General features: G+C 42.0%; 1 protein-coding gene across 1 annotated transcript in view; it reads right to left on the bottom strand.

The window, feature by feature from the left end:
* Positions 1–373: 373 nt before the first annotated feature.
* LOC121537016 (solute carrier family 15 member 2-like) overlaps positions 374–23034 on the bottom strand; it is a 29085-nt gene continuing 6424 nt past the window's right edge. The window contains exons 4-23 of the mRNA XM_041844748.2: positions 18272–18413; positions 14103–14195; positions 13898–13997; positions 12560–12650; positions 12357–12434; positions 11111–11193; positions 10826–10909; positions 10474–10563; positions 9756–9800; positions 9491–9526; positions 8972–9060; positions 5614–5695; positions 5235–5360; positions 4710–4874; positions 4510–4556; positions 4199–4306; positions 3888–3984; positions 3323–3466; positions 1903–2007; positions 374–1616 (exon numbers count right to left, since the gene is read on the bottom strand). Of these exons, the coding sequence (XP_041700682.2) occupies positions 1395–1616; positions 1903–2007; positions 3323–3466; positions 3888–3984; positions 4199–4306; positions 4510–4556; positions 4710–4874; positions 5235–5360; positions 5614–5695; positions 8972–9060; positions 9491–9526; positions 9756–9800; positions 10474–10563; positions 10826–10909; positions 11111–11193; positions 12357–12434; positions 12560–12650; positions 13898–13997; positions 14103–14195; positions 18272–18413 (2027 nt within the window). The 3' untranslated portion in view covers positions 374–1394. The remainder of the gene's footprint in view (positions 1617–1902; positions 2008–3322; positions 3467–3887; positions 3985–4198; positions 4307–4509; positions 4557–4709; positions 4875–5234; positions 5361–5613; positions 5696–8971; positions 9061–9490; positions 9527–9755; positions 9801–10473; positions 10564–10825; positions 10910–11110; positions 11194–12356; positions 12435–12559; positions 12651–13897; positions 13998–14102; positions 14196–18271; positions 18414–23034) is intronic.

The following is a 23034-nucleotide window of genomic DNA, read 5'->3' as shown; positions in this document are numbered from 1 at the left end:
TGTTTGCATCCCAAATGGCACCCTATTCTCTATTTAGTGCACTACTTTTTACCAGAGTCCTATAGGTGCTATAGGGTGCCATTTGGGACTCAAGGGTGCCATTTGGGACTCAGAGAGAATGGTAGAATGGCAGCTTGTTATGAAAGTTGTCTAAGGAGTGATGGATGTAATATGTCCCAGTTACTAGGAAGTGGTGTGATTGCTCTCTGTCGGTAGTCATGGATCTGTGATAAGGGAAGGAAATCCCAAGTGCCAAAGCCATGACTGAGTAAAGATGATAAATGTGCATAACGACTCCACTAACAGTGCGCTAGTCCTGCAAAGCCATAAGAGTAGTAAGCTTTCTAGTGACACCATTAGAAATACAAATATATCATATTCAACTAGAGAAATGTACTTTTTATTTACAGTTTAATTTTTAATTTACAGTAAAATTACAGTGAAATGGTTCGCAGGATTAGAAAATGTTATGCCGATGATTAGGAGCAGCATTTCTTCTCTAGTGTGTCTTGAGACTTTTCCCTGACTCCATAGTTGTCCCCCACGATAAAATCGGGGAGGGGACTATGGATTCGTCTCCATCCTTCCTTTTGTTCGTACGTTAGTCACACGCGATATCTCAGACAGCACTGGGACGATTTTGATGAAACTTGGGTGAATTATGTGTCTTGCCATAGAGATCCGGCATTTACAAAATTACACTGACTGGCCAAGGCGAGGAGCTATAGTAATTAACTGAAAATTGTTAGTCACACGCAATATCTCAATTAGCCCAAGGGGGGCACTACATCATTCGTGGGGGACTACGTGTTTACTGTTGCCTTTGTCATCTGTACTTTAGTTTAGTCAAGTATTACTGGACTTCAATCTACTCCAGTTTTATCTCAAGTAGCCAGTGTAAAGAGGGACCATTTTTACAATGTTCTGTTATTGTGTTGTTTTTGGATAGGTTCCCTTTCATTTATCAATAACTATAAGAGACAGTTGTGTTCCTTGTCTACTTTGAACAGCATTATAAACAGGAAACTAAAGTTAATTTCATTATGTACAGTACTGCAAAATTCTGTAAAATGTTATAAATTCACAAAAATGCAATATATTTTGCCATAAAGTATGTCAACAATGTTGTTTTGTTCCTACTGGTCCTCATTTCACCTGTGGATTTTGAGAAATGTCTGGGTTGGAGTGCTAACTCTGGTTAGTACATAAGATCACACAGACAGGGTGTGACAACAACAAATTACATACAGTAAGGCTCAGTGAAAATACACTCAATCACTATTCACCAAATCTTAATACTTTGCTTCGATTTACCAATGCATAAAAACATTCCACAATAGGGGCTTACAAGTCTATCGAGGGGCAAATAGTAACACAGTACGTCAGTCACCAAGCTACATCTTAGTGCTCTTCTCTATTGGGTTCAAGTACATACTGTCGTCTGTCTGGTATTTCTGGTTCTTTTTCAAGTTTTCTTCATTGTCGTCATTGACTGTCTTGTCTGGGAACAGCTTGTCTAGCTCGTCAGGGTCTACGTAGGTGTAGAAGTAAGCCATGATGGAGAAGATGATGCAGACTGCCACCAGGAGGCCAGCGAACAACAGGAACTCCATCCACTGGGAATTAGAAGTTAGACTCAACGTTAAACACATTGAACACAGGTCTATGTCGTTATTTGAAAGCCATATTTATTATCCTGGTGTACTCTAATTGACAAAGGGACCAAGACAGTAATGTTGTTGTGATTGGTTGCCCTCTAGTGGACTCCCACAGACATTTGGTTTTGTTTTATTGTTTTTAACTGGTTTATGCAGACTATGGGTTCACTGGTGCAATGACAAGGTTTTCTAAAAGGCACATTGAAAACAAAAGCACTCTTCTACTACTGGGACTGGGACTTACCTGATCCAGACCTGCCCCCTCTGCTACGATCAGCACAATGACATTGCCAAAGGCTACAGTCAGTAGCCAGCCAGCCTGCAGCACTGACTTCATGCTAGCTGGGGCCTGTATTGAACATAGACCTATATATTGTTTATCATTGGTGGGGAAAAGCAGGGACAGATCACACAGCTCTGGGGGATAATAATGATGATACACACGTTCTTTACTCAAACATTATATTCTCTCTTTGTACAGTCGTGGTCAAAAGTTTTGAGAATGACACAAGTATTGGTCTTCACAAAGTTTGCTGCTTCAGTGTTTAGATATTTTTGTCAGATGTTACTATGGTATACTGAAGTATAATTACAAGCATTCCATAAGTGTCAAAGGCTTTTATTGACAATTACATTAAGTTTATGCAAAGAGTCAATATTTGCAGTGTTGACCCTTCTTTTTCAAGACCTCTGCAATCCGCCCTGGCATGCTGTTAATTAACTTCTGGGCCACATCCTGACTGATGGCAGCCCATTCTTGCATAATCAATGCTTGGAGTTTGTCAGAATTTGTGGGTTTTTGTTTGTCCACCTGCCTCTTGAGGATTGACCACAAGTTCTCAATGGGATTAAGTTCTGGGGAGTTTCCTGGGCGCCCTGAAGCCTTCTTCACAACAATTGAACCTCTCTCCTTGAAGTTCTTGATGATCCGATAAATGGTTGATTTAGGTGCAATCTTACTAGCAGCAATATCCTTGCCTGTGAAGCCCTTTTTGTGCAAAGCAATGATGACGGCACGTGTTTCCTTGCAGGTAACCATGGTTAACAGAGGAAGAACAATGATTTCAAGCACCACCTTCCTTTTAAAGCTTCCAGTCTGTTATTCTAACTCAATCAGCATGACAGAGTGATCTCCAGCCTTGTCCTTGTCAACACTCTCACCTGTGCTAACGAGAGAATCACTGACATGATGTCAGCTGGTCCTTTTGTGGCAGGGCTGAAATGCAGTGGAAAAGTTCATTTTCATGGCAAAGAGGGACTTTGCAATTAATTGCAATTCATCTGATCACTCTTCATAACATTCTGGAGTATATGCAAATTGCCATCATAAAAACTGAGGCAGCAGACTTTGTGAAAATTTATATTTGTGTCATTCTCAAAACTTTTCACGACTGTAGAGGCGGAATTCCAAATAATCAACCCATAATCTTGTAATCCCCCTAGGCACTTCATGTAGATCTGAAAGGGTTCAGGTTGGTATAAGCAATATGATTTTAGCTCCATCTTGCCCTCTGAAAGGTGGAATTTTCATCATATTGGACACACCAATTCTTTCAGATATTCAGAGGTACCTTCAGTATGTAGGCATTTTAGGTTTATTATCAATACTCAACCAATAATCAATTACTAATCACTGCTGACCTGTGAATAAGACAACTACCAACCTGTGAGTAGGAGAACTCGAGGCCTGTGATGGAGAACATGACTTCTCCTGCTGTGATCAGGACGTACTGGGGAATCTGCCAGGCTATGTGGACATCATTGGCCTTCACATCCTCCATTTTCTGGAGAATGATCTCTCCAGGGCCCTGGAAAAAAGTAAAAGAGGCTAGTACTGTATGCCAGGGCAGGCACTGACAATGCTAACAATAATAATATAATAATAATATGCCATTTAGCAGACGCTTTTATCCAAAGCGACTTACAGTCATGTGTGCATACATTTTTACGTATAGGTGGTCCCGGGGATCGAACCCACTACCCTGGCGTTACAAGCGCCATGCTCTACCAATTGAGCTACAGAGGACCACAATGCCAAGGTTGTGGGTTCAATTCTCGCAGGGATCACATACACTTACTCAAGTTAAACTACTAGGTAGCTAGTACTGGAGGTAGCTAGTACTGTGCTAGTCCAGGTATTTATACTTATACTGGCTTCAGGCTGTAGCAGGAAGCACATATAGTATCTACAGTATGGTATTTTGTGGTAAAGCCAGTGGCCTGACTCACCCCTTTGAGAATGACAGTGTACGAGGCTCCAAAGTCAAGCAGGCCCAGGTGGATGGTGGAATTCTGTGATCCTGATGTACACTTATCATTTGTGTACCTGTGAGAGATGGGATAGGTGAAGGATTTAGAGAAGGCAGAGGTAAAAGTGATCTGTGGATACTGAGATATGATCTAGTACTGTATCTATTACCGATTTGTTAATATATCAGTCAGATGTTCAGTGTTAGAAAATTAGGAATATCAGTTATAGGATATTCTGTCAGTGGACTGGGATGAGATACTTTAACATTTGTTATGCGAGTCATACTCACACTTTTCTTTCCACACTGTTATGGGGAGATATGCCATAGTCAGCAGGTACGTAAAAGTCCACACCACCCACTGTTATGTTCACAGCCTCACTCCATGTGTTGATGAATCTGTTCGAGACAGTGTACATGTTAAATGCTTCAGCTCCAATACATTTCTAATGCAGGTATGCAGAGATGGGATAACGTGTATTCATTTATCTATAGCTGAGAGTCATGAGGAACATGTCTTTGTCCATTGTACAAGATGATTCACAAGACAATGGACTCTTATTCTTTCCTCCAGTTCAATTCAAACATAAAAACATCCTTACCTCAGGTTCGCTTCCATTTTTTCACTTTTATGTATGTTGTCTGTCGCCTATATTGTGAAAAAATAAAAGAAATAAACAGAAAAGATCATGAAAATTGCAAATACATAAATCATTTCTGTAGTAGGCTATTAAGAAGAGCTGCTGGTCATTCAATAACTGTTGTAATCATTATGGCGCTTCAGTTCAGACTTCAGACTCACTAATTGACACACAATCCCAGAGCCATTGCTGTGCAGGACGAGAGTGTAGGCTTTCTGCTCTGTGAAGGTTTGGACACACTGGTAAGGGTTTTCATTTTGGGTGACCCCCATACTGATGGTCTTGTTGTGTCCCCCTAGTTGAATATGCTGATATGCTGGTGGATCCTAATGGACAAACACAGTGGCAGAGTGAATTAACAAGGTTTATGTTCAGCTATATAGCCAAAACAAAGGACACGTTGACCCCAGAAGAACACACTCCTATCTGGTAGGACTGCTTTCTGTAAGAGCTGCTGTCAAAGTTTATAAATACATGATGTGTTATAAGCATAGCATTATCAACTTAAGTTAGGTTAATTGAAATAGAATTACAGGAATGAACAAAGCTCAGACCAGAGCAATTTGACCGCATCCTCATGGGTACATTCATTCTATGGTTAGGTTACAGTAAAACAGCCTGTTTGGTATTATCCTGTAATGTGCTTTACTGTTGTACTGTTTTACAAATCTGCCAAACTGGTTTACCTCATAGGATTTGATGGGTTGTGAGAAGAGGTTACTCCCGGGGATGTTCAGGTTGATGTCACTGCCAGCCAGATTGTAGACCTGTAGCAGACATTGTCCCTGTGGCGCAGGCTCCACCACTGTTTTCTACCAGAGGCAAAGAGAAGAGAGAGGGGTCATTAGAATCAAGGTAGTCTCTTCCCACAGCTACAGCTGCTATAGGTAGGGTAGAATGCCATGAGTCTGTCACTTTGGTTATAAAGCGGTCGTTCCAGAAGTTATTAAGAATGATGATAATCTTACAAAAACACGATTAGTGCTTGTTCTGACATTTCTGGCCTTTGGCAAGTTATACAAACAAAATCTGAAGTGAAATTGAGCCAGAGATGCTTAGTCTTACCGTGACATTGACCTCCACCAAGGTGGCAGAACCGAAAGCCAGCGCTGCAAAGATCATACCCACGGCCATCTTCTTCAGCGGCCTGAGAAGAGATAGAAGAATCTGACAATCAAACAATCTGACCCCACACTACCCTTAGATACCTTACATTACACTCTTATAGACTCTTAAAGATGCACTCCAGGAACTTAAGAATAACAAATTCGTAACATATAGTACGAATTGGATTCGTAACATATCATACGGAATACAAAAAAATCTTCTTATTTTTTTGCATGATGTAACATATCATACAAAATGGATGACGTATTATACAATTTGATGATGTAGTACACAAAAACGGGGACCACTTTTGGCTTGTGAGCACCACTTTCAAAACTACTGGCTGAATTTATACAAATGTTTGAGAGTGCATCTTTAACAGACTGCTTGACGGTCAACCCACATTGGTCAACATTGTCCCTATCACAGTTGTTATTACACACTACTACACAGTACTAACCAGTAGTACACAGTTGCTACTACACAGTAACAACAATTTCTGTTCTCAGAAATTATTCATTTGGTCAGTTGTTTTATAGCTCTGTAGGAGGAGACGTTTGCACATTGTTTCCACGTATCTTTCACCCATCTCTATTTTTATTTATTTATTTTATTTAACCTTTATTTAACCAGGTAAGCCAGTTGAGAACAAGTTCTCATTTACAACTGTGACCTGGCCAAGATAAAGCAAAGCAGTGTGATTAAAACAACAACACAGAGTTACATATGGGGTAACCAAAACATAAAGTCAAAAATACAACAGTAAATATATATACAGTGTGTGCAAATGTAGTAAATTATGGAGGTAAGGCAATAAATAGGCCATAGTGCAAAATAGTTACAATTTCGTATTAACACTGGAATGATAGAAGTGCAAAAGATGATGTGCAAATAGAGATACTGGGGTGCAAATTAGCAAAATAAATAACAATATGGGGATGAGGTAGTTGGGTGGGCTAATTTCAGAATGGCTGTGTACATGTGAAGTGATCGGTAAGCTGCTCTGACAACTGATGCTTAAAGTTAGTGAGGGAGATAAGAGTCTCCAGCTTCAGAGATGTTTGCAGTTCGTTCCAGTCATTGGCAGCAGAGAACTGGAAGGAATGGCGGCCAAAGGAGGTGTTGGCTTTGGGGATGACCAGTGAGATATACCTGCTGGAGCGCAGACTACGGGTGGGTGTTGCTATGGTGACCAGTGAGCTAAGATAAGGCAGGAATTTGCCTAGCAGTGATTTATAGATGGCCTGGCGCCAGTGGGTTTGGCGACGAATATGTAGTGAGGGACAGCCAACAAGAGCGTACAGGTCACAGTGGTGGGTAGTACAGTGGGGAGAACAAGTATTTGATACACTGCCGATTTTGCAGGTTTTCCTACTTACAAAGCATGTAGAGGTCTGTAATTTTTATCATATGTACACTTCAACTGTGAGAGACGGAATCTAAAACAAAAATCCAGAAAATCACATTGTATGATTTTTAAGTAATTCATTTGCATTTTATTGCATGACATAAGTATTTGATACATCAGAAAAGCAGAAGTTAATATTTGGTACAGAAACCTTTGTTTGCAATTACAGAGATTATACATTTCCTGTAGGTCTTGACCAGGTTTGCACACACTGCAGCAGGGATTTTGGCCCACTCCTCCTTACAGACCTTCTCCAGATCCTACAGGTTTCAGGGCTGTCGCTGGGCAATACGGACTTTCAGCTCCCTCCAAATATGTTCTATTGGGTTCAGGTCTGGAGACTGGCTAGGCTACTCCAGGACCTTGAGCTTCTTACGGAGCCACTCCTTAGTTGCCCTGGCTGTGTGTTTCGGGTCGTTGTCATGCTGGAAGACCCAGCCACGACCCATCTTCAATGCTCTTACTGAGGGAAGGAGATTGTTGGCCAAGATCTCGCGATACATGGCCCCATCCATCCTCCCCTCAATACGGTGCAGTCGTCCTGTCCCCTTTGCAGAAAAGCATCCCCAAAGAATGATGTTTCCACCTCCATGCTTCACGGTTGGGATGGTGTTCTTGGGGTTGTACTCATCCTTCTTCTTCCTCCAAACACGGCGAGTGGAGTTTAGACCAAAAAGCTCTATTTTTGTCTCATCAGACCACATGACCTTCTCCCATTCCTCCTCTGGATCATCCAGATGGTCATTGGCAAACTTCAGACGGGCCTGGACATGCACTGGCTTGAGCAGGGGGACCTTGCATGCGCTACAGGATTTTAATCCATGACGGCCTAGTGTGTTACTAATGGTTTTCTTTGAGACTGTGGTCCCAGCTCTCTTCAGGTCATTGACCAGGTCCTGCCGTGTAGTTCTGGGCTGATCCCGCACCTTCCTCATGATCATTGATGCCCCACGAGGTGAGATCTTGCATGGAGCCCCAGACCGAGGGTGATTGACCGTCATCTTGAACTTCTTCCATTTTCTAATAATTGCGCCAACAGTTGTTGCCTTCTCACCAAGCTGCTTGCCTATTGTCCTGTAGCCCATCCCAGCCTTGTGCAGGTCTACAATTTTATCCCTGATGTCCTTACACAGCTCTCTGGTCTTGGCCATTGTGGAGAGGTTGGAGTCTGTTTGATTGAGTGTGTGGACAGGTGTCTTTTATACAGGTAACGAGTTCAAACAGGTGCAGTTAATACAGGGAATGAGTGGATAACAGGAGGGCTTCTTAAAGAAAAACTAACAGGTCTGTTAGAGCTGGAATTCTCACTGGTTGGTAGGTGATCAAATACTTATGTCATGCAATAAAATGCAAATTAATTACTTAATCATACAATGTGATTTTCTGGATTTTTATTTTAGATTCCGTCTCTCACAGTTGAAGTGTACCTATGATAAAAATTACAGACCTCTACATGCTTTTTATGTAGGACAACCTGCAAAATCGGCAGTGTATCAAATACTTGTTCTCCCCACTGTATATGGGGCTATGACATGATCAGATCACTAGGTTTGGTAGAGCAGCTACAAATGTTTTCTTTATGACCAACAGGTAGCTGTGTAAGCCACATGATGCTTGTTCTTGCACCATTCCTTACTCCCTTAGTTTCCTCATAAAAGATGACTGTGGAACACTGTAGTGTCCACCGTCAGCTAAAGCTCCTGCTCGTTTAGAGACGGGCTGTGTCTGAAAACGTAGCCTTGCTTCCTCCATCCTTGTTTCCCCAATTATCCTTGAAACGCATTGGAGAAGAGGATCCAAGGTCCCTCCTCCAATGAGCTTTGATAGGAAAGGCAAGGAATTGAGGAAACAAGGACAGAGGAAGCAAGGATGTCACAGCTAGTGTTCAGACACACAAGGTCCACTCACGTGAGATTGATCTTGCACAGGCCTATGAGTGGGTACACAACCACATCAAAGATAGGCACAAACACAAGGATTAGCAGAGCGTTTAACATCTGAAAGAACAAGAAAGAACAAAACACATGGCACATGCCTATAAATGACAATAAAACATCCCCCAAAATATCATAAAATCATAAAGGTTGATGCAGCATACTTATAAAATACATTATGGTGGTAATGTCCATTATAAAAGGGTTTGGGTTCAAGAGAGAACAAGTGTGATCTTAGTCAAGGCCATAAGAGAGATAACCTATGGTTACAGTTCTAGTATAAAGATTATAAGCATTAGTAATGTATTATGTACTGTTACGAAGTGAGCAACATAACGTAGCAGGCGTAAAAAGACATTTGAGCGGATTCCCCATATCCGTTTTTCAGGGGAAACGGAAGTTAGCTTGAAAATACTGTATCCCTGAAAACTGGAATCATCCGCTTTCTGTCGACCCCGCAGAGAGTGGGAAGAGAGTAAGGAACTGCAGGTACCTGCATTTGATCAGGCTTTAGGACAAATGTTGATCCCTGTAAAAGGGAGACAGACTTTACAACAATATCTCAATTTCAGATTACAGTCAACGATAATAAAACAATTCAGAATATTATGAAATCATAAATATTGTACAATCAGCTTTTACCACAGTTGTAAAGCACATTGCTACACAAGGAAATAAACTTAGGAAGGCCATTCACTACGATACTCATACCACTGTTGTTATGTACTGTACATTGAAAGAAAGAAAAAGGAACTTACGAAGGCCATGTTCATCCGGGTGGCCTGGAGAGTCCAGCGGGATCCCTACAGCATCACAAAACAAAGATGGCTGAATGTTATCATGTTATCACTGCCACATTCATAGCATTCTGTGGCACTGGATAGCTGGTTCGCCGTCACCATTCACTTCAATGGCATAATCAGACCTCTTTTATCCAACATGTCCTTGGCTTCTAACATGCCTAATGGAAAGCCAAACAAAATGTTCTTGCCAATAAACAACATAAATTCCCTTCATTTAAAACCAAGATGGAGGTTTTGGTTCTACTTGTTAGTTTGAATCACTGTGTTTTATAAGAGGAATGTGCCCAGGAAGTCTGGGTTAGGGAATGTTGGATAGATGTGGGTTTGGGGTTTGCATTTTTCCCTAATCAGGTTTGCATTTTTCCTTAATCAGATTGTAGTGTGGCGTTGTTTATTGTTGGCCAGAGGAGAGGAGAGCACAGATGCCAGAAGAGTGCCTTAAGATCAAGCAGTGAGGCAAACAGAACTTGGGGTCCCAGAGGGCAGAGCTGGTTGAAATTACGTCATTTCAATCAGTTTTGTCTTTACTCAGTCCATATCCACTGTATTGGACTGTATCCAGGGTTTCGGAACCATGAAAGGTATTGCTTAGGCCGGGGCTTTTTAACAGCTAGGGTGGTGGTTACTGTTCTCGTGAGGATGGTTAGGGTAAGGGTAAGCGTTGGGTCCTTACCTGCTGGTCAAACAGAGCCCAGAACATGGGCAGAGGGATGTAGAGCACCAGAACCCTTAGGACCATTTTAATTTCATGGATCAGACGTCTCTGTAGAGAAACACATAGGAAACCATACATTATGGGTCACTATCAGGAGAGACTTCTTCATACATACACATATACCTTTTCCTGTAGACTTTTACCTATAAACCAGATCACCAAAGACAAAATGCAATTTTATGAAAACGTTTTCTTATCTTTATATTATCTTATCGTATCTTAATCTGAAACATTGTTAATTGGGGCAGTTAAAAGCTCCATGAAGTCATTCTAGTCGTCACAAAAGTTATTTCATTCTTGATAATCATACCGGATACTTCTCCTCTGCCCAGTCCAGCCAGTGTTTCTTCTTAGGGTCATACTTAGAGCTCTTCCAGCGGTTCTTGATGGCCAACTGTAGGATGGAGGGAACAGGAGCAGTCATGGTACAGTAGTAAGCCCAGGGACAGAGTTTCTCAGTGGTTTATCTTTCTGTAATCTCAGAACCCAGAACCAAATCATGAGTGTGCTGCCAGCAATGTTAACGGTCTGCCACGAGAGACATCTTTCTATGGAAGTACGTGACTGATGAGAGAGTGAGAGATGGATGACTTACCCCCATGCACTTACACACATCCAGCAAGACGTTCCCTTCCGGTGGACTCTTCTTATACATCCCACTTCCAGAGATGAACACAACTACAAAGACATAGACATATAAAGAGTGGAGTTTGAGTAGAAGTTGAGTAGAAGTTGTGCTATTTTACATTGGTTATTAAAAAACGGATTGTAAATGTACTATGGCAATACAGTTTTATGAGTGTTGGTCTCCTCCCAAGAGCACTCCCTAACTGCAAACAAATTATCATCACTGTTGTCTTTCTGTCAGACCAAGGGGGAACTGAGGGGAGACGGATGTGCGGGAGTTCCCAATGAGTTCCCTAAGTGAAGTCCTTTTGACATGTAAAAATATGAATTCTAGGAGTTCCTAGAGTGGCTTTTTCCACCCATGGTCATCCCTGAAGGGTTAGAGGTAAACAAGACCCTTACTCCCTGTTATAGTAAACTTCTTGACTAAACACAGAAGAGTGTTGAGGATGTGTGCTATCTGGGTGTGTGACATTTGTTTAGCCCTGGAGCTAAAACAAATTAGCCAAAAGACCTACAGACTGTATTTTCATATGTCAGCAACATTTCTGTCCTGTTTGTATTGTTACTGTAACCCACCTACCGCTAAATCAAGCATATGTTATTATGGACAAGACCAGCAAGTAGCCAATACCAGCCATCTGTGTGTGTGTGTGTGTGTGTGTGTGTGTGTGTGTGTGTGTGTGTGTGTGTGTGTGTGTGTGTGTGTGTGTGTGTGTGTGTGTGTGTGTGTGTGTGTGTGTGTGTGTGCATGCGTGCGTGTTTGTGTGTGTCTAACACAGTTCTATGTTGTTTTGACTGGCGAGGCTCCATGTTTACCAGGCCCTACACACACATCGGTGTTCCTGCCATTAGGGTCTTTCTGCTGACTGCCTCAGAATCCCATTCCTCTTTAGGGTTCACTGCCTCTGCCTGGCTAAAGCATGTGCTATCAAAACAAACCCTGTTTTCCGACTCGGGGGCCACAGCCCCCCGCTGTGACCCATAATGGTAGCTTGGCTATGTGAAAAGTAGCTCATGTATACACGTCTGCTGCACAACCAGGTCTGTGCTGAATGCATTCAATACATACTGTACCCAGCAGGCAAGGTTGTAATCTGGTAATGTAATCAAATCGTTTCTACCAGGTTTACCCACTGGGTATATTCTAGTCCAAGTATGCAGTAGAAATCCAGACTTCATAAGAAGAGGTGTGAAGAAGAGAGGACACTCACTTAGAGCAATGACCATCAAAATCGCTGGTACTCCGAAGGCAAGAGCGTAGCAGTCACCACCAAAACACTGCACATCTCCTGCAAGTGCAATAACACATATACAGTACAGTTAAGCTGTACTGTCTATGCAGCAGACATAAGCAATTTCAGAGGTCTGAGCCCTCACTATTAAGGTTAGGATTAAGGTTCATGTTGACACGAACCTCGCAATACAGGTGTGATGAGTGTCGATAAGACACTCCCAGCATTGATGGACATGTAGAAAATTGAGAAGAATTTCCTCCTTTCATTTGTCTGAGGTGAGAAGGGAGAAAACCAATGATGGTGAACACTGTTTAATATCAGAAAATCAATTTAGATGAGTACTTTTGCAGGTCAGTAAAGTTGTTTTCTTCCATTCATGGCTGAATTTCTATAATATTTCTACTTCAATAGGCCTTCAACAAAACATATTTTAGTAATCACAGATGTTAGATTGATCCTTCCCTCACATATTGCATTAACAATATAAAAGCAGGGGTTGGAACCAAAAATATTTTCCAATTGTTTGTTCTGAACAGAACCATTATTTTTTTCGTTCCGTTCCACTGCCCAGCAAAATAAAGTTCTGAACTGGTTCGAACCCCAAAAAAGTACTTGTTTATATTGTTCCTTTCTGTTCCTTTTTAAACCTCTGCAATCAAATGTTTTTTTACATTTAGCTTGACATTAAATGACTTCACCAATCAGTGCGGATAGAGCAGCTTGCTATGGAGCGGGTAAGCGATTCAATCTGTATAGGAAAGTCGTTAAGAGCAAATTGTATTTTGCCGTAACAGCATCGTTTAATCATAATGAATGAAAAACACACACTGTGTTGCCAGTCACAGTGTAGGGCGCGAGATGCAACTGACATTTTGTGAGAGGCTTCTATGGAGGAACTTTGAATGTCTTTGATCTTCAGAGTTGGTTTAACGTTGGACCAGAGCAAACATTAGCTAGCTAGCTAGCTAGCTAGCTAACAAGCTTGTGTGTGCAGAGCAGCAATACATTTAAAAACACGTCTTACCTTTGTGTAGTTAATAAATCCAGTGTGAAACGTGATAACTATAGTATCCTTAACTAGCATTGAAAAAGCTAATTGATTATTTTAAACATCTCTTCCTAATTTCTGAATCATGCTTGTAATGTTGTCAGTAAGCTACACAGTAACCTGCTTCAGAGGGGAGGGGCAGCCTACACATAAACGCTAACCCACTGGCAAAGATTTCCAGCTGGCAGGAAGACACTGGAATAAGTTTCTTAGTGACAGAGTGAGGGCTATGCATAGGCGCTTTGTTGCAATTTTGGTGGGACTGGAAAGAAATGCCCGGAACATTAAAGAAATGTATTAACCGGTTCCCATGCTTTTAAAATAATGTTTCTGTTCAGGAACAGTATAGGTAACTTTCGTTTCCGGTCGGGGTCTGTTCCTCAAATAATTTAGTTATTTTCTGTTTTTTGGTTCTGTTCCCTGAAAAGTTCCAACCCTTGAATAAAAGTTGTATATAATAGTCTCTTACATGCTCTTCATCAAACTGGTCACCTCCGAACGCTGATACACAGGGTTTGATACCTCCCGTACCAAAGGCTATGAGGATCAGACCCACCATAGACAGTACTCTAGAACACGCACACATACAGAGCACAGCATTAGGTGTCAGATTGGTCTACACATTTACAGGGCAACATTTCTAGCTCTTAACCGATCAGTGATCCACTACTCACATGTGTATAGTTGAGTCCCCCACACTCGGTATGGCCCCAACAGACTTGATGACGTGACCGAGTACATAGACAACAGAGAGGTAGACAATGGTCCTGTGGATGACATGACACACAGTCGTTACTTTCATAATTATCTTAGAATAGAATAGAATACTTGGAACCACAATAGATCAAACAGAGTACACAGTGGGGAAAAAAAGTATTTAGTCAGCCACCAATTGTGCAAGTTCTCCCACTTAAAAAGATGAGAGAGGCCTGTAATTTTCATCATAGGTACACGTCAACTATGACAGGCAAATTGAGGAAAAAAAATCCAGAAAATCACATTGTAGGATTTTTAATGAATTTATTTGCAAATTATGGTGGAAAATAAGTATTTGGTCACCTACAAACAAGCAAGATTTCTGGCTCTCACAGACCTGTAACTTCTTCTTTAAGAGGCTCCTCTGTCCTCCACTCGTTACCTGTATTAATGGCACCTGTTTGAACTTGTTATCAGTATAAAAGACACCTGTCCACAACCTCAAACAGTCACACTCTAAACTCCACTATGGCCAAGACCAAAGAGCTGTCAAAGGACACCAGAAACAAAATTGTAGACCTGCACCAGGCTGGGAAGACTGAATCTGCAATAGGTAAGCAGCTTGGTTTGAAGAAATCAACTGTGGGAGCAATTATTAGGAAATGGAAGACATACAAGACCACTGATAATCTCCCTCGATCTGGGGCTCCACGCAAGATCTCACCCCGTGGGGTCAAAATGATCACAAGAACGGTGAGCAAAAATCCCAGAACCACACGGGGGGACCTAGTGAATGACCTGCAGAGAGCTGGGACCAAAGTAACAAAGCCTACCATCAGTAACACACTACGCCGCCAGGGACTCAAATCCTGCAGTGCCAGACGTGTCCCCCTGCTTAAGCCAGTACATGTCCAGGCTCATCTGAAGTTTGCTAGAGTGCATTTGGATGATCCAGAAGAGGATTGGGAGAATGTCATAAGGTCAGATGAAACCAAAATATAACTTTTTGGTAAAAACTCAACTTTTTTGGTAAAAACTCAACGTGTTTGGAGGACAAAGAATGCTGAGTTGCATCCAAAGAACACATATTTTAGCAGACGCTCTTATCCAGAGCGACTTACAGTTAGTGCATACATTATTTTTGTATTTTTCATACTGGCTCCCCTTAGGAATTGAACCCACAACCCTGGCGTTGCAAACGCCATGCCCTACCAACTGAGCTACATCCCTGCCAGCCATTCCCTCCCCTACCCTGGACGACGCAGGGCCAATTATGCGCCGCCCCATGGGTCTCCCGGTCGCGGCCGGCTACAACAGAGCCTGGATTCGAACCAGGATCTCTAGTGGCACAGCTAGCACTGTGATGCAGTGCCTTAGACCACTGCGCCACTCGGGAGACTACCTTACCATACCTACTGTGAAGCATGGGGGTGGAAACATCATGCTTTGGGGCTGTTTTTCTGCAAAGGGACCAGGACGACTGATCCGTGTAAAGGAAAGAATGAATGGGGCCATGTATCGTGAGATTTTGAGTGAAAACCTCCTTCCATCAGCAAGGGCATTGAAGATGAAATGGGGCGGCAGGTAGCTTAGTGGGTAAGAGCGTTGTGCCAGTAACCGAAAGGTCGCTGGTTCTAATCCCTGAGCCGACTAGGTGAAAAATCTGTCGATGTGTCCTTAAGCAAGGCACTTAACCCTAATTGCTCATGTAAGTCGCTCTGGATAAGAGCGTCTGCTAAATGACTTAAATGTAAAATGTAAATGTAATGAAACGTGGCTGGGTCTTTCAGCATGACAATGATCCCAAACACACCGCCCGGGCAACGAAGGAGTGGCTTCGTAAGAAGCATTTCAAGGTCCTGGAGTGGCCTAGCCAGTCTCCAGATCTCAACGCCATAGAACATCTTTGGAGGGAGTTGAAAGTCCGTGTTGCCCAGCGACAGCCCCAAAACATCACTGCTCTAGAGGAGATCTGCATGGAGGAATGGGCCAAAATACCAGCAACAGTGTGTGAACACCTTGTGAAGACTTACAGAAAACGTTTGACCTGTGTCATTGCCAACAAAGGGTATATAACAAAGTGGGGCGGCAGGTAGCTTAGTGGTTAAGAGCGTAGTGCCAGTAACCGAAAGGTCGCAGGTTCTAATCCCCGAGCCGACTAGGTGAAAAATCTGTTGATGTGCCCTTGAGCAAGGCACTTAACCCTAATTGCTCCTGTAAGTCGCTCTGGATAAGAGCGTCTGCTAAATGACTAAAATGTAAAGTATTGAGAAACTTCTGTTATTGACCAAATACTTATTTTCCACCATAATTTGCAAATACATTCATTAAAAATCCTACAATGTGATTTTCAGGAAAAAAAAATCTCATTTTGTCTGTCATAGTTGACGTGTACCTATGATGAAAATTACAGGCCTCTCTCATCTTTTTAAGTGGGAGAACTTGCACAATTGGTGGCTGACTAAACACTTTTTTCCCCCACTGTATGTGTATGGAAAGTTACTAAGTGAGACAAGGGGAAGTGCAGAAAGTTAATATTCTGTTCAAACATGTTATTGCTGAATATTAATATTTCTAAGGAAGTAGGCAATGAGCAATTGTCTAGTTTTAGTTCCTGATAAGGAAAGCCAGTTGCTGTGGAACTATGACCATAAGGGATGTGTAACTCAACTCGAGATGTCAACAGTTGAAGAGAGAAGACACTGCGGGGAGTTTCTCAATACTTTGTTATATACCCTTTGTTGGCAATGACACAGGTCAAACGTTTTCTGTAAGTCTTCACAAGGTGTTCACACACTGTTGCTGGTATTTTGGCCCATTCCTCCATGCAGATCTCCTCTAGAGCAGTGATGTTTTGGGGCTGTCGCTGGGCAACACAGACTTTCAACTCCCTCCAAAGATTTTCTATGGGGTTGAGATCTGGAGACTGGCTAGGACACTCCAGGACCTTGAAATGCTTCTTACGAAGCCACTCCTTCGTTGCTCGGGCGGTGTGTTTGGGATCATTGTCATGCTGAAAGACCCAACCACGTTTCATCTTCAATGCCCTTGCTGATGGAAGGAGGTTTTCACTCAAAATCTCACGATACATGGCCCCATTCATTCTTTCCTTTACACGGATCAGTCGTCCTGGTCCCTTTGCAGAAAAACAGCCCCAAAGCATGATGTTTCCACCCCCATGCTTCACAGTAGGTATGGTGTTCTTTGGATGCAACTCAACATTCTTTGTCCTCCAAACACGACGAGTTGAGTTTTTACCAAAAAGTTCTATTTTGGTTTCATCTGACCATATGACATTCTCCCAATCCTCTTCTGGATCATCCAAATGCACTCTAGCAAACTTCAGACAGGCCTGGACATGTACTGGCTTAAGCAGGGGGACACGTCTTGCACTGCAGGATTTGAGTCCCTGGCGGCGTAGTGTGTTACTGATGGTAGGCTTTGTTACTTTGGTCCCAGCTCTCTGCAGGTCATTCACTAGGTCCCCCCGTGTGGTTCTGGGATTTTTGCTCACCGTTCTTGTGATCATTTTGACCCCACGGGGTGAGATCTTGCGTGGAGCCCCAGATCGAGGGAGATTATCAGTGGTCTTGTATGTCTTCCATTTCCTAATAATTGCTCCCACAGTTGATTTCTTCAAACCAAGCTGCTTACCTATTGCAGATTCAGTCTTCCCAGCCTGGTGCAGGTCTACAATTTTGTTTCTGGTGTCCTTTGACAGCTCTTTGGTCTTGGCCATAGTGGAGTTTGGAGTGTGACTGTTTGAGGTTGTGGACAGGTGTCTTTTATACTGATAACAAGTTCAAACAGGTGCCATTAATACAGGTAACGAGTGGAGGACAGAGGAGCCTCTTAAAGAAGAAGTTACAGGTCTGTGAGAGCCAGAAATCTTGCTTGTTTGTAGGTGACCAAATACTTATTTTCCACCATAATTTGCAAATAAATTCATTAAAAATCCTACAATGTGATTTTCTGGATTTTTTTTTTCAATTTGTCTATCATAGTTGACGTGTACCTATGATGAAATTACAGGCCTCTCTAATCTTTTTAAGTGGGAGAACTTGCACAATTGGTGGCTGACTAAATACTTTTTTCCCCCACTGTATTTCCCTTTAAGTTATGAAAGTGGCTTCTCCATCTAACTCACTTGAACTTGCCCAGCCAGGAGTCAGCGATGAGGGCCCCCAGCACAGGGGTGAAGTAGCAGAGGCTGGAGAAGGCATGGTACACTGCTGTGGATAGGTTCTGGTCCCAATGCAGGTAGTTAATGAAGTACAGTGTCAGCACCGCTACACAAAAAACACAGTAAGCATCAGGTTAGGGATCAGATTTTTGCAATATCAAAATGTGGCTACAATGTCTTATTTTTTCAGTATTGCTTGATATAATATGTATATATTTACAATTAGTGTACAGTACAATTGACAAAATACAATATTGAGACCCACTATCTCACTGACTACTACACTGTCTTTTTTATGTGAGATTACATAAACTCTTTACTACTGAAAATAAGGATGAGATTACGTAAACTCTTTACTACTGAAAACAAGGAAACACACTTAAAACCTCTTAAACATTATGTCCCTATTTAGGGTACTTTCGTTATAATGTAATTGTTTTATCAAGGTATATCAAGGTAATTGGCTTATAAATCAACTTCTGTTACAGTGGGATTTCACCAACAACATATTTGACCGCTTCAATTCATTTAGCCTCATATTACTCTGGGGGTTCGGGTCACATATGGAGTCCCACCTTAACGCAAATTTGCTGATTGGACGGAACGGTACATCACAGGCACATACAGTTGAAGTCGGAGGTTTACATACACCTTAGCCAAATACATTTAAACTCAGTTTTTCACAATTCCTGACATTTAATCCCAGTAACAATTCCCTGTTTTAGGTCAGTTAGGATCACCACTTTATTTTAAGAATGTGAAATGTCAGAATAATAGTAGAGAGAATGATTTATTTCAGCTTTTATTTCTTTCATCACATTCCTAGTGGGTCAGAAGTTTACATACACTCAATTAGTATTGGGTAGCATTGCCTTTAAATTGTTTAACTTGGGTCAAACGTTTCGGGTAGCCTTCCACAAGATTCCCACAATAAGTTGGGTGAATTTTAGCCCATTCCTCCTGACAGAGCTGGTGTAACTGAGTCAGGTTTGTAGGCCTCCTTGCTCGCACACACCTTTTCAGTTCTGCCCACACATTTTCTATAGGACTGAGGTCAGGGCTTTGTGATGGCCACTCTAATACCTTGACTTTGTTGTCCTTAAGCCATTTTGCCACAACTTTGGAAGTATGCTTGGGGTCATTGTCCATTTGGAAGACCCATTTGCGACCAAGCTTTAACTTCCTGACTGATGTCTTGAGATGTTTCTTCAATATATCCACATAATTTCCCTTCCTCATGATGCCATCTATTTTGTGAAGTGCACCAGTCCCTCCTGCTGCAAAGCACCCCCACAGCATGATGCTGCCACCCCCGTGCTTCACGGTTGGGATGGTGTTCTTCGGCTTGCAAGCAGCCCCCTTTTTCCTCCAAACATAACGATGTTTCATCAGACCAGAGGACATTTCTCCAAAAAGTACGATCTTTGTCCCAATGTGCAGTTGCAAACCGTAGTCTGGCTTTTTTATGGCGGTTTTGGAGCAGTGGCTTCTTCCTTGCTGAGCGGCCTTTCAGGTTATGTCGATATAGGACTCGTTTTACTGTGGATATAGATACTTTTGTACCTGTTTCCTCCAGCATCTTCACAAGGTCCTTTGCTGTTGTTCTGGGATTGATTTGCACTTTTCGCACCAAAGTACGTTCATCTCTAGGAGACAGAACGCGTCTCCTTCCTGAGCGGTATGACGGCTGCGTGGTCCCATGGTGTTTATACTTGCGTACTATTGTTTGTACAGATGAACGTGATACCTTCAGGCATTTGGAAATTGCTCCCAAGGATGAACCAGACTTGTGGAGGTCTACCATTTTTTTTATGAGGTCTTGGCTGATTTCTTTTGATTTTCCAATGATGTCAAGCAAAGAGACACTGGGTTTGAAGGTAGGCCTTGAAATACATCCACAGGTACAACTCCAATTGAGTCAAATGATGTCAATTAGCCTATCAGAAGCTTCTAAAGCCATGACATCATTTTCTGGAATTTTCCAAGCTGTTTAAAGGCACAGTCAACTTAGTGTATGTAAACTTCTGACCCACTGGAATTGTGATACAGTGAATTATAAGTGAAATAATCTGTCTGTAAACAATTGTTGGAAAAATTACTTGTGTCATGCACAAAGTAGATGTCCTAACCGACTTGCCAAAACTATAGTTTGTTAACAAGAAATGTGTGGAGTGGTTGAAAAACGAGTTTTAATGACTCCAACCCAGTGGCGGCTCCTGAAAAAATTCTCAGGAGGGGCAATTTTTCTGATGATTTAGGTGACCTACACACATTTTTAAAAAGATATGTCCAGCAACAACATGAAGACAGGGGCAGCATATAAGTCAATACCAGAATCATTTATTGACTGATCTCAGGGAGTGCTCCTAATCTCAGCTTGTTACCTGTATAAAAGACACCTGTCCACAGAAGCAATCAATCAATCAGATTCCAAACTCTCCACCATGGCCAAGACCAAAGAGCTCTCCAAGGATGTCAGGGACAAAATTGGAGACCTACACAAGGCTGGAATAATAATAATAATAATAATAATATGCCATTTAGCAGACGCTTATCCAAAGCGACTTACAGTCATGCGTGCATACATTTTTGTGTATGGGTGGTCCCGGGGATCGAACCCACTACCTTGGCGTTACAAGCGCCGTGCTCTACCAGCTGAGCTACAGAAAGTGGATACTCATGGATGCGCATCGCAATTGTAAAATGTCAACACAATTGGAGACACCACGTCATTTTTGGAGACATGTTATTGACAGTAAACTATTGTAGATGCGACTGCTAACTAAATAAAACATTTTAGCTGGCTAGCTAATCATCTTAGCTAAATGTGGGGCAAACAATTCAGTTATTTACCGTTAATTTGAGGGATTGGGGTGAAAGAAATCGAGGTTACATAGTGATACTTTACGATATACTGTATTGACAATATCGCAATATAACCATATCCACCCTGTCCAAAGTCTCTACTTGGTCTCAGTTCTCCAGTAAACTTGTGATTATCAACACTAACCTCATCGTTGTGGCGGCGGACAGCTAGCCTGTATCCCTCATCCAGTTGAGTGGCAATGTTATTTTTTCGTTCGTACCATTTTTTGGAAAATCCTCGGGTGTAGGACTTCCCCCTTTAGTAGAAACCTGTTGAATTATTAAATTTGGTCTGGGGAGGTCCTAATTGTTTCGTTGCCAATTTATCTTCATTTGTTCGCCGACAAAAAGGAAATTCTTTCAAAGACACAATCGAGTTGCACTGAAGCCTAGCCATGTTGATAGTAGTAGTGAATTGATTGACGCTGCTACCTCTCTTTTCTTAGTTATCGTTCATGTGACGAAAGCGCGTAAGTGCAAGCCCACAGACACCCATTGAGATTGTATTGAAGGCTCTGAAATTTGAAAAAAATAGATTTTATATGGGAGTCTATGACAGAAGTTCTGGGCGATTTTCAATCTGACTGAAATCGCCCCAAAAGGGGGTGGAGCCATTTGAAGCACGACTTTAGCCTGATTCGACATTTAGTGGCAGTGTGGCACTGTGGCAGATCAGACGTATAGATTACAACACTGATAACTACTGTTGCCGTGATATAATTGATTAGAAAAAAAATCCCTTCCTTTTCCCGTTTGGCAGTGCGTCGCCCATATCGCCCTATTGAACAGGCCGTCCCTGCTCCAACCTAAGTGCATGTAAACTTCCGATTTCAACTGTAAGCTGCATATCGCTGCAAAACTAAGAGTCTACTGCAGCGATAGGAAGTAGTTCCATCGTTCTATGACAAACACACATCGATTTATACAGAATGTAATACAAAGAATTTAACAGCTTGAAGATGTGAAACAAAACCACTTTGTTCATCACAGAGGGAGGACAAACTTTATAATAGATGAAAGCTGAGATCGTGATGAATCAGTAGAGTTGCTGGCCAACTCTGTGGTACGTTCACAGGGGGAGAGAGACTACAATGAATGAGAGCAGTCCACCAGGAAATGAGTCTGATTTTCCCTGACCACTAGCTAAAATCTTATAGCATGTCAATTGTAAATGTTCATAGCATATGACATTTGAAAATGAAATCTATGACGTCCTATTTTTCATACATATTAGTTCAAAAAATGCATACAAATCATAGATAAATAATAAATACAAAAAATAGCTAAAATTCGGAGCTTTCTAATAGTGTAAGGCATTACTAGCTACTGTTCCTGGCCCTCTCATGAAGATATGTTTTATACGGCCATCCACTTAACATTGACATTCAACAGGTGGCACCCTTTTCCCTATATAGTGCACTACTTATTAGTACACTACATAGGGAATAGGGTGCCATTTGGGATGCATTATATCAATTTTTTCTTTAAGTGTGTTTCACAGGAGAGGATGTAGGTCAGTCAGACAGACAGGGGTCTAGATCATGTGAGATGAAGGTCAGGTCTGAGGCCATAATGGATACATGGTGTGGTCCCTTTGTCTTAATGGCCTCATTGACATATTGTATTTGACATGGGCATTTGCTGCTTCTCATGACCAGGGCTGTGCACATAACTTTTTTTTGGGGGGGGCAAGTGCTCAAAATAACAAAGGACACAGATGTCAGATCCAACTCAAAATGTTTCCCCGCCCGGCACCCACAGCCAGTGGCCACTGCATGCAAGTCAAATGAGTGTGCTTTTGGGGCGGGGGAGGGGGGATTTTCTGAGATTCAAGAGCTTATGAAAGTATCTAGTTTGATGTG

The sequence above is a fragment of the Coregonus clupeaformis genome, chromosome 23, assembly GCF_020615455.1.
Source record: "Coregonus clupeaformis isolate EN_2021a chromosome 23, ASM2061545v1, whole genome shotgun sequence".
NCBI lineage: Eukaryota > Metazoa > Chordata > Actinopteri > Salmoniformes > Salmonidae > Coregonus > Coregonus clupeaformis.
This window is presented reverse-complemented; position numbering and strand designations above follow the sequence as displayed.